Here is an 11,785-nt window from a genome sequence, read left to right as displayed (position 1 = left end):
AAATTGCATTATGTAATAAGCTTTTTAAAGTTTCTTTAATTGTTTTGTTGTTAAGAAACAAATGAAAGAAAAATGTAAAGAGTAAAAATCAAAAGTTTTTTGTTCAACATATACATAAGATACTACTTTTGTTGCACTGTATGGAAAGGGTAGCATAAAGCTTCTTTAGCAAAGTAAAATATTTTACATTTCTTTATTATCCTTCCACCCACATACCTGGAACCATTTTTTGTTAAATTGTTGTGTATTCATTTTGCTTTCCTCAGCAACTTCACAATAATGCAACAAAGAGATATTTTTTTGCACACAACCCCCAGTTCAATCACTGAATATTTCATTTTAAGGTTAGTGATATTATAGATAAGGAGGGACTATGGAGCAGTGTTAGACCATCTGTTTGGCATGCAGAGGGTCTCCCCGGGTCTATCCCCAGCACCTCCAGTTAAAGGAATTAGGTGATAGGTTGTGTGAAAGACCTCCACCTGAGACCCTGGAGAGCTGCTGCCAGTCTGAGTAGATAATACTGACCTTGATAAACCAGTGGTTTGACTTGGTACAAGGCAGCTTCCTGTCTGTGTTCACAGCAACATTCTTCCAGTAGTGTGGGAAATCGACTTATAACATGGAATTACCTAGAATTATTTTCTAATATTTTAAAGTAAAATATAGTTTTGTTTTTTTAAAAAAATCTGGCAAATACTGGTGTCAGGGATGGAAGGATGGGCTGAATAAAGATGGAAGTAATTGTGAATATTGGAAAGGGATCTGGAAGGTTGATCTTAAGAATCTCTGAAATCTTGGAAACGGACCCTATGAGGATCTGGACCGTCCGTTAGAGAATCCTGTCACAGAATTAACAACTTACACCAAAAGAACATAGGTCTACTCACGATCTGTGACACTCACAGTGTCTGGAACCACTCTTGGACTGTACCTACATTGTAACTGATTATAAGGCAAATTGGATTCTGTATATAAGAAATAGTGTCATAGGATGCCAGAAAGCAATTGCACTTTAATTGTAATAATTGTAGCACTTTGAGCACGAGACACTTTAATTGATTAATTACAGGATACATGGAATGCCTATATGATTGAGGTCGAGGGAAATTGCAATATGTGGTACAGTTCTTGAATGTGTTAGGAGAAATAAATTGGAATATGAAATTGTTTATTACATCCCTTATGTACTGGTAAATAAATAGTTTTGGAAACAATATATTAAATAATATATGCTTTATTGTTAACTGTGGAGACATTATTACCACACGGGGATCTTTTTCTTGTTTGATATTGCTATTACCGTGTTGCTCTATATCGTTGGACTATTAAAAATTTAACATGATTGTTAAGGAAATGGTGTTGGACAGGATGAGAATCAGAACTCTTGCCAGACCACAGATGCAAGCACAAGATTGTATTCATAGACATTGCTTGTGACATCTGGATCAGTTAGGCATTGCAGGATAAAAATGCATAGAAGCTGTGCAAGCCATACGGATTAGGAAGTATTTTACAGGGGGAAATATTTAAATATTTTATAATGTTAAGGATTTTAATATTTAATAATTTGGTCTTAGGCACTCAGGTTTTAAGGTTTTAAATATTTAAGACTCTGTACCCTGAAATTTTAGTAGTGAATAGATTTGTAAATAATATGACTTACCATGACTGGGTTGTATGCTATTATTGTGTGGTCTATGACCGTAATAAAGATTGACTATTGCACAGAAGCAAGATAATGATGAAGCAGGAATCAAATCTGTGGTTGCAAAATGATTTGGTATATGGGAACTGCCAAGATTTAGGGAGGGAGACCAATCAATGCTCAGAAGTAGATATGTGTGACTGGATTTATGAACTCTGGGAATACATGGTCAATGTTCAGCTATAGCTACTCGAGAAACCCTACACTGGAAGTTGTACTGAAGGCTGTTTGGTACATCTGATACCACCTGAGGATGATATTCACCCCCTAACCAAATGTCTGCCAAGAAAACGTTGTGATGCGACATCCCTCCATGGGTCAGTAATGACTCGGTGCTTGCACAAGGGACTACCTTTACCTTTAAAGATAGTTCAAATTAAACAAACACATGAAATTGCAAGCAGAGGAAATTTACATTCATCTTGATTGGACTGTATAATGTAGCTAGGACTTAAATTTAGGCACATCAGCCAAAGACCTGTTAGTGTGGAGGCAGTTCAGCTAATGCTGAAGTGGGCATCCTGCTCCTGTGGTTTGGCAGAAAGATTTCAGTGCAGTAGAAATCTGGAGACAACACAAAGACTCCACCACCTATTCATGTGAATGTGACTGTGACACTGAGAGATCTCTCTCTTTTGGTGCTAAACCTCTGAAGATGCCAGTCACAGCTGCTGGCAAAACGTCAGGAACTACAATGCCAAGACCACAGCTATACAGCCCGGAAAATCCACAACAACCATCATTCTCCGGCCGTGAAAGCCTTCGACAATACAATCCATGTGAATGTCCATACTAATTGCTGGAAGAGAAAACTAAACCTTTTTCCTCCCAGTCCTTCACCAATCTAACCCAGGGGAGAATGCCTTCCTGCCTCCTATGATGCAGCAATCCACTGGGCTCTGAGTAACAATGGAAAACATACAAGTCAACATCACCACCACACTGCATATTAGTAACAAGTGACTCTGTCTTGTGTCCATCCCTGATAACTGAGGAGAAATGAAAAATGTTCTGAATATCCAGAAGAAAATATTAACACCATTAGCATCAGTTTCAAAATCATCATACCATGAATATTCATCCATTCTCATCAGGCGCTCTATTTGTCATTTTAATGTAAACAGCTTCCTTCCCTCACTGAAAGTCCCTTAGAGATTTTTTACCTTTCCAATGGTTATAAAAAGCTTTTTCCAGTCAAGTCTATGGAGATTATAATTCTATAAAACCTAAAGGATTCCAATGCTAAATAAATAGAAGATACAATAACAAGGCAAAGTAAAGCAGAGACGGAGCTAAAGGCAGAAGACCCTTTTATTTCGCATAGACAAAATGCAAAGTGTCTCATTAAATTAAGATAAAAAAGAAAAGAAAATGCCAAAAACAAACTGAATCCCCCTCCCTTCCCCACTTCACTGACTGACAGCACTCATCCTAATTAACAATAAAAGGGGGGGGATGACCAAGGATCCATTTTCTAGTTTAAAAAAATGTGCAAAACATGACAAAAAGACTTTTTGCCTTCTCAAATAAAATATCCCTGTGAAATTCACAAAGAGGGTGATTTTATTATTTTCCTCCTTCTTCCTTGTGTGTAACGGAATCCCCAGTTTAAAATATTTTAATTCCCATGCACTTCATAGAAAATCAGTAAAAACACAAAAGCTTTGTGGATATCAGAAAAACTGGACTTCCTTTTCCCAAAAAATTCAGAGGTCCAGTCAGATGAAGCTCATACTCAGACAGAAAAAAAGCAAAAGAGTCTTTGCACTGTCTGTAGGTTGCATTTTTCATCCCAAACATTTTGGCAATCTTCTTCTTTAATTATAAATATTGGAATTCAATAAAAAAGGTAGCTTTGATTGATTTTTAAATAATTGTTAAGTATTTACAGCCACTGTCCAACCATACTCTTTTCGTTATACCAAGGTATAAGATTTTGCGTAGGGATTGTTTCCTTTCAAGTGGCCTCGGGAGTCCAGCAGGGATTCTTGGGAGCTGCTCATTTTAGCTGCCTGTCCTAGCTCAGCTCCTTCTCGCTGAGGTAATGTTGCTACGGCACCAGGTTGCCATGACTGTACTTCTCTTGTTGATGATGTTTCCATAGGTATTGGCTCCAAGACTGTTGGGCGCTTCAAGGTTCGACTTTTCTGAGGTTCCAGACAGGCTTGTCCTAAACCCAGGTCTCTGCTAGTGCCTGGAACTCCTCGGTTTAACAAAAAGTCCATTCGAAGATACGGTGGCAAATGCATGAGGTCACCTGTTAACAAAAGGGAGAGAAAGGAAACAATATATTCTTAGTTAACATCATGCAAAACTCTAAACCAGTTTGAGATTGGAAAGGGAATATGTTCAGTGCTGAAATGGATCTTTCACTCATTTGGTCATAAGCTATATGAAAATAAATCCTGCCTGGCTCATAACATTTTTTTTGAAGAAACATTTCTCTTTGAAATCTATGGACATCGTGACGTTATTTGTCTACTGAGGTGATATGTCTTGGGTGAAACAAAAGTAATGTAATAAATGAATTACTTTTAATGAGGGGACCAGAATGTCCATATATTCTGATGCTGCATCCACAGAAAAAGATTGCATTAGCATACCTTAACTTCCAAGTAGTAAATATATGTCTGGACTGGATGTAAAACTGGAGGAAATATATGCAGAAAGCAACAAAACAGAAAAAAAATGCCACAGATTTAAATGTATATATATTTAAATATATAAGTGGAGTTATGTAAATGATTATAATTGTAATATGATTGCTGAATATAGTTGAACTGTGGTGCATCTTTTAAACTACCTAAGAGCTTTATTACAGCTTCTTCTTACATTATCTTAAATTTTTTGCTGCAGGAGGGCTCCGGTCACAACCAACACTCCTTTTTTACCACACACACAGAGCTACAGGTGTTCTTTACCTAGGCTTTTAACCTAAAGAACACCCTCCCTTTGGAGTTTGAATCCCACCACTACCACCACCTGTGATGTTTTGTCCCCTTTACATGACCTGTATATTGTAACTTCTGTAATAGCACCTTGCTATAAGGCTCTGAAATGACCTTTTTTATGCAACCTCCCTGCTTTACTAATGTTCCAAAATGGTTTTTGCTCCCACCAAAGACTTCTGCCAGCACTAAAAATATTATACTTTGGATATGGAAAGTGATATGCTTCTACAAGGGAGCACATTAATTGCATATGATGTATGGAATGAGCTTTAGTAATTTAATTAATTAATTTACAAAATGTATATTCTGCCTTTTGGCTCAAAGAGGGCCACTAAGGCAACTAACAATTAAAAACAGAACATTATAAATCTCATGATAAAATTAAAATCCCAAATAAAGCATGTATAAAACCAGCAAACAAAGCATAGGGCTGGAAGGAGAGGTCATTAAGGGCACACTAAATGAGACAGAAAATTCTTCAGCTTAGAATTGCTATATCCCCGGGGGACCAAATCCGGGGAATGGGGGTATGGGGGAGTTGCACAGGGGGGAACTTAACTCTTTCACACAAAGTGCATGCATGCTCAGAGTGCCCCCAAATCTTCTGTCAATCAGCATGCTCTTGTGTTTTTTATGCAGCTTTGGTCATGTATTTTTGGATATGTATTTTTGGTACGTATAAGAAATACATATCCAAAATGCTCAGTCAAAAATCTAAGAAATACATATCAAAAATACATATCCAATATATACGTATATACATGACCAAAGCTGCGCGAGAGTGCTCCTGCACTTCAGTCTCGAGGCTAGTGTGATGACATCACTTCTGGAAGTGATGTCATTGTGCCAAGCCCAGGAGTGTGTGCATACAAAGAGCCTACAACTGGTAAGGGCAAGGACACCCCCCCCTGCAGAGAGCCTGTGGAACCTGATGGGGCACTCAAAGCAGGGCTTCTGAAGATGACTTCAGTGGTTGGAAAGGTTCATATAGATTTTGGTTGAAATGTAAATGGTGATAAGTACCATTATGGTGGCATTTTGTTAATTTTAAAAGTATTATTAGAGACTTAGTGCTCCTCTATGTAGCCTTTCTGCTTGGGAATACTCATTTAGACTGAAAATAGATGCAGGTATCATCTTCAAGAGTATCCCTTCCCTTGCTTCATAGCCAGATGTTTTGTGGATAGTTACCTTTTTCTTTAAAAAATATGTGTTTGGATCGTATAGTCATGTATTACCTGGAAAAAGCCTTAAGAAGTGCTGTCTGGAATAATATACTAAAATATAGGATGAAAATTCAAAGTGACCCTGTAAAACAGCTGTCTAAAACATACTGTCTGAAACAGAAATAGGTATGGACTTATGTTTTTATAATGCAAATGATTTTTATAATATTACATAATATTGTAGGGAAACAAATGCATGATCTCATTAAAAGGTTTCCTACCAGAATATAGTGGAATAACCACAACTACTACTTCTTGGATTGCCTCTTCTAAACAGTATGCCGCAACTATACTCATGCTCCAATCATAAACACAGTTGCGTAAATAGAAAACTCTTTCATTTAAATAGAACTGAGGTCCTAAAAGTGGACAAGGCTTACCTACTCCACAGACTTAAAGTAATTTAGTAATCATATGCTGTCCCCAAGGAATCTTGGGAGCTAGAGTTCTAGGAGGTGAACAAGGGATCTTTAACAGAGTACCTTCACAAAACTCCAGTATTCCAGTTTTCTTAGGGTAAAGATACAACAGCTAGAATGAGAATCTGACATAAGCATTCAGCATAAATTCACCCTCAGAGATATGCCCAGATTCTCCCACAGGAGATTTGCAGAGCCAACCCAACCAGTTACATCCTTATAAGTAGACATGGGCACGAACGGGAAAAAAAACCCTGAACACCCTGTTCGTCGTTTGTTGCCATCCATGAACAACGAACATGGACGAACATGAACTGTTCCTGGACATGTTCGTTGTTTGTGGGGGCCAGAATCCCCCCATCCCCAACCCCCCACTTAGCCCCCCTCCCCTCAAACCCACTTACCTTGCCCTTTAAAGATCCCTTTAAACTATCAGCTGGCAGGCAGCAGGGCGGGAATTCCCCCCTGCCACCTGCCAGCTGATAGTTTAGAGGGCCCTGTCCTGGCAAAAACAGCAGTGTCTGCTGGCAATTAGTTTGAGGGGTTACAAAAGTGACCTTCCCAATGTCCAATACCCACCAAATTTGCAGGGGACATAGTCCTCACTGTCCTCTGAAGACCCCTCAAGTTTCAGAGAGATTGCACCCTGGGAAAGGAATGATCCACGGGTCTCCCCATTGGCTGTTATTTTCTCTTCACAGTGGCAAAAAGGGGACTCTCTGCTGGAAGTACTTTGAAGGATTAAAGCCAGAAGGAAAGCCAGAAGGAGTTCAGACAGAGTTCAGTCCCTCCCTGCCTCCAGTTGCCAAGGGGATTGATTGTAGGTGCCAGACTGTCTGGCTTGATGAATGGCTGCCAAAGGCAATGAACGAGGCTTGCAACGACCACCTGTTCGTTTAGGATGGGGTCTCATGAACAGCTTGTTCGAGAACAGCAGATTAGGCTGTTCTTGGGTTTTTTATGTTCGTAATGCTGTTCGTGCCCATGTCTACTTATAAGCCATCAATGGACTTAGTAGGGTGTAACTCCATTTAGGATGCCACTGTAATTGCTGTAGCAGCTACCTCAATGAAGAGATCCCATCTAGTGTGGGATTTTGCTCTGCAATTGCTGTTTTGGACAGCTGCACTAATCCTGCTAGACCTTGGTTTTCAGCTACTTTGAGAGACTTATAGATGCAAAATTGCAAATATTTGCTTTTCAAACTGGTTGAAAAAGGACTTCACGGCTACAGAGATTTCATTATAAAGATAGTCCCATTTATTACAATATATACTATACTTTTGTTCCAGCCTCTTGAATGGTATATAATGTTGCAGGAATAGTTTATCAGGTATGACTAACACTATTCACATGCTTTTTCCATTTATCATTTATAATTATTTCATGCACAGTAAAATCTTTGAAGCAAAACACAAGATTTGTTTTGAAGTGAAATAAACACACTTCTCAGTAACTGTAAGTAAGCTATATGGCCTTTAGTTATCAAATATTTTAACTAATGAATCAATCAAATCCTATGCATGTCTATGATAGAAAATATGCAGACTACATTCTGCTGAAGATTTGAGACAGATGGGACAAGAGCTGCAATCCTACCATAATAGGTATCTGCCGCAGTTCATGTGTGTAAGGACTAGAGATGGGCATGAACAGCAATATGATCTAAAAAAGCCACAAACAGCCCAATCAGCTTTTGTCCAACCTGCCATGTCCAGCAAAAGTGACTACTGCTGGTTTGAGAACTCTGCCCAGCTGTACCATTGCAATTCTCAAGACCAGTTTGCAAGGCCCAAGTATCACATCAGTGTGTTGATATACTAGTGTATCAGTCATTACTGCAAACCCAACAGCGTTTTAAAGATAAAGCAATACTTCAAAGAGCTGATATACAAAATTATTCAGAAAGGACAACTTCAGACATCTTGTTTTAATCTTTTGTTGATTAAAGCCATTCTGTGGAATTAAAATGACTCTGATTTGATGGCATAGTTGGTGGTTCTGAATGAAAAACATGACAATAAAAAATTCTATATGGTACTTAAAAATGAATTTGGATATTTTCTTCATGAACATTAGTAAAAACTGGGGATTATAGGTATACCTATGGCAGACACATGGCAAAGTTTAAATTCTCATAACTGAACAGCTTCCTCTTTCTTTTTAAGGTTTGTCACACCTTGCCAAAGGACCATATAGCCAACTAATAACATTTCCAGGCAAAGCTCTACGAAATAAGATACTCTACTGCCTTTGATGCACTAATTGCTTCTTTACAGTGGTGTGTGTTTTATTGGCAATGAAACCAAACCGTTCAGTTCAAGAGAACTGAAAATTAGTATGCTTAATAATTGATAAACTGAGGCTTAATTACTGCTAAAGCCATTCAGACATGATGGTTTTCTAATACAGTTAAACAGCCTTTTTATTTGGAGATGAAAAAGAGTGTTCACTGGTAATCAAATAAAGCCCGAATTCTCCCTAGAAGCTAAAATGAAAAAAACGCTATCATACTTTGATTGCATCATGAGAAGATCTATTCAAATATACATTTTGTAGTATACATAGGCACTAGTTCTACCTTCAAGTTAATACTTGTTTTCAATGAGCATTGCCAATGAATTCTCTTATTACCAATTATCAACAGTCTACGCTTCATTGTGACCATATGAAAAATGAGAATATTCATTAAACTAGAAACAAAATCAACAAATGGGTCCTAATACAGCTAGAGGAGTACATCTCTCAGGAAGAAAGCTTTTGTTCATATCCCTAATTTGATGAAGAACTACATGCACACAGGCCACTGTATAATTCCTCATGCAGTCCAGGTGGTTTGACTACATCCATGTTGTAAAGTATCAGTGATGGCACCAATTTCTAATTGTTTGATAGAACTGCACATGTGGAAAACTATTGGTGCATGCATGCACATCTGGTTGTGTGCCATGTAATTCAAATAACTTCTGAAATAGTTAACTAAAGAATACAGCCCTCCCAGCCAGCAGCTTCCACTGATAAGGCTGGGGGCCGCTCTTTGGCTCCCTGGAAGGAGAAGGAGACAGAGCATTTCCATGGTATCTGGGTCTCAGGCTGGAGGGGCGGAGAAAGGAGTCTTATGAGGCAACTCCACCCAGCCAGCTGGCAGTTGCTCTGTATGCTCGGCCTACCCACCTCACCCTGTAGTAGTGCAGGACTAGCCGGCTGCTGTTGCTAGAGCCAGGTAGGAATTTTTTTCCCCTTTTCCCTAATTGGCATGGGAAAGAGGTGGGTTTTTTGCCTACCTTGTACTGCTTGTGGAGGTTGAGGTAATTGACAAGGTGGGGCCACCTTATAATGGTCACTGGCAGGATACAGTTTGGGAATAGGGAGTGGGCCGATGAGTACCCTAGGCGCTTCTCCACTGATGGGGAAGAGGGGTCTGCCAGGAGCGGATGGTACTGCTTGTGACGGCTGCCATGCTGCGTGAGCAGACTGCCTTGGGGAACCCCATGTGCAAGTCCTTCCCTTACTGCTGTACAGCTGAGGCTTAGGAGCTTGAGCTGGGGGGGATCCATTTTGCCAGCTGGCTGGGTCTTAGCCATCCATAGGATGGCTCACACCCGGGGCTTTGGGGCTCGCCCAGACAGGTCAAGGCGGAGGTCCAGGGGTGACCCCGTGGCTTGACCTGTACCACTAGTTGGCCCTTGCTGTATTAATGGTTGATGTTATGTTTAATAAAGTGGCCCTTTAGTTCCAAGCCTTGTGTCTGTCTCATTATTCCAACTAGGGTGGCAATAGGTATACTATGATCAAAATATACAAGATATCTGTAACTGGATCTTGACAGCACCCTTTCATACTAACTTTCAACTTGTGGGTGTGTCCTTCTCTCCCCCTCCCCTTACCAAGCTAAAGGCAGAATAATGGGAAGACTGGTGAAACCATGCAAAGGTAAAGACCTTTTCTGCATGATTCTGACTGGAATTGGGGCCTTGAACATAAGCTTTACAAGAGTCTGGGAAGATCCAGTCACAGAATTCCCAGTATCTCAACAATTTTGTTCCTTTAGTACAATTGTACTAAATTGAATTGTATTGAGAGTGTATATTATAAAATTAAAGGGTCATTCTTCAGGGATAATGCTCTAAATTATTTAAGAGAACATGTTTCCTTGGCAAATTTTTAAATCTGTGGGTTATTTGGTAATGTGGCTGTGGGGCAGGGGAAATTGGTAGGAGATTACTGGTAGTTGTGGGGGGGGCTGCTTCATTTGGGGGGCATTTGTATTAAAATGCAAATGTGGGGAAGGGAAACTTGGATTTGTCTTCTAGTTTGTAGTACCTTTCTTGGATAACTAAGATGTGGTATGCAAAGCTTCAAATAATCATCTGCTAGGATCAGCCAGTCCCTCATGCCTGACATATCCACTTTTGTCTACTACAAATAGAGGCATTTGATTGTTGAAGGAATTAAGACTAGCCTATATTCTCTGTGCTTGCCTTGATTCAACCTTCCTATTAGTCCCTGGTTTCCTCCATGGGCTTCAAAAGCTTGTCTGCTCTTGACAAATGCTTCATGCTTTTGCTATTTAATTCTCCACAGTTCCTCTGCGGGTTTCATCTCTTACTTTATTTCTGACCTACCTGGTGATGTTATGTTCCCAGCCCTACTCCATTTCTCTTTCTTGCTTTCTGATTTCAGCTTTCTATAGACAGATTGTGTATGATTGTATGTTGGAAAGGGATGGATTTGTGCATGAAGTTAAGCAACTTTCTGGTTTGGGATGCTTACTGAGCAGGACACATTGTTTTCAATGTGCTGCTAGTGGCATGTCTCAAAATTCCCATCCCCACTCTTGCTGAGATCTGCTGCTTCTCACCACTCTATCATAAGAAGACTATCCAGTTCAGTCACTAACATAATCTTAATTTTTTGCTTCAAAATCTTGATGTTTTTTCCTCAATAAAAAATAACAGAAAAATTATTTAAAGATGTGTGTGTTATATGCCGTCAAGTTGCCTCTGACCTATGGTGACCTTATGAATAAAAGACCTCCCAAACGTACTATTGTTAACAGACTTGTTCAGATCTTCCAAACTCGAGGACATTGCTTCTTTTACTGAATCAAGCCATCATGTTTTGGGTCTTCTTTTCCTACTGCCTTCCACTTTCCCAGCATTATTGGTTTTTCCAGAGAATCTTGTCTTCTCATGATGCAACCAAAGTACAATAGGCTTCATTTTTTCATTTTAGCTTCTAGGGAGAATTCGGGCTTTATTTGATCTAGAACCCACTTTGGGCTGTCCATGGTATCTACTAAACTCTCCTCCAGCAACACGTTTCAAATGAATCAATTTTTTTTCCTGTCAGTTTTCTTCATTGTCCAACTTTCACATCTGTTCATAGTAATGAGGAATACCATCATTTGGATTATCTTGATCTTGGTCCCCAGAGAGACCTTTAAGGACCTTTTCTAGTTCCCTCACAACTACTCTTCCA

At 39.4% G+C, this 11,785-nt stretch overlaps 1 protein-coding gene across 1 annotated transcript in view; it reads right to left on the bottom strand.

The window, feature by feature from the left end:
- Positions 1-3,174: 3,174 nt before the first annotated feature.
- The window catches only part of DSCAM (DS cell adhesion molecule), a 540,743-nt gene continuing 532,132 nt past the window's right edge, over positions 3,175-11,785 (bottom strand). The window contains exon 31 of the mRNA XM_054973688.1: positions 3,175-3,965. Coding sequence (XP_054829663.1) covers positions 3,625-3,965 — 341 coding nt within the window. The 3' untranslated portion in view covers positions 3,175-3,624. The remainder of the gene's footprint in view (positions 3,966-11,785) is intronic.

Source organism: Eublepharis macularius, chromosome 3, assembly GCF_028583425.1.
Source record: "Eublepharis macularius isolate TG4126 chromosome 3, MPM_Emac_v1.0, whole genome shotgun sequence".
NCBI classification, from domain to species: Eukaryota; Metazoa; Chordata; class Lepidosauria; order Squamata; family Eublepharidae; genus Eublepharis; species Eublepharis macularius.
The sequence above is the reverse complement of the archived record's forward strand: the minus strand, read 5'-3'. Positions and strand labels throughout refer to the sequence as shown.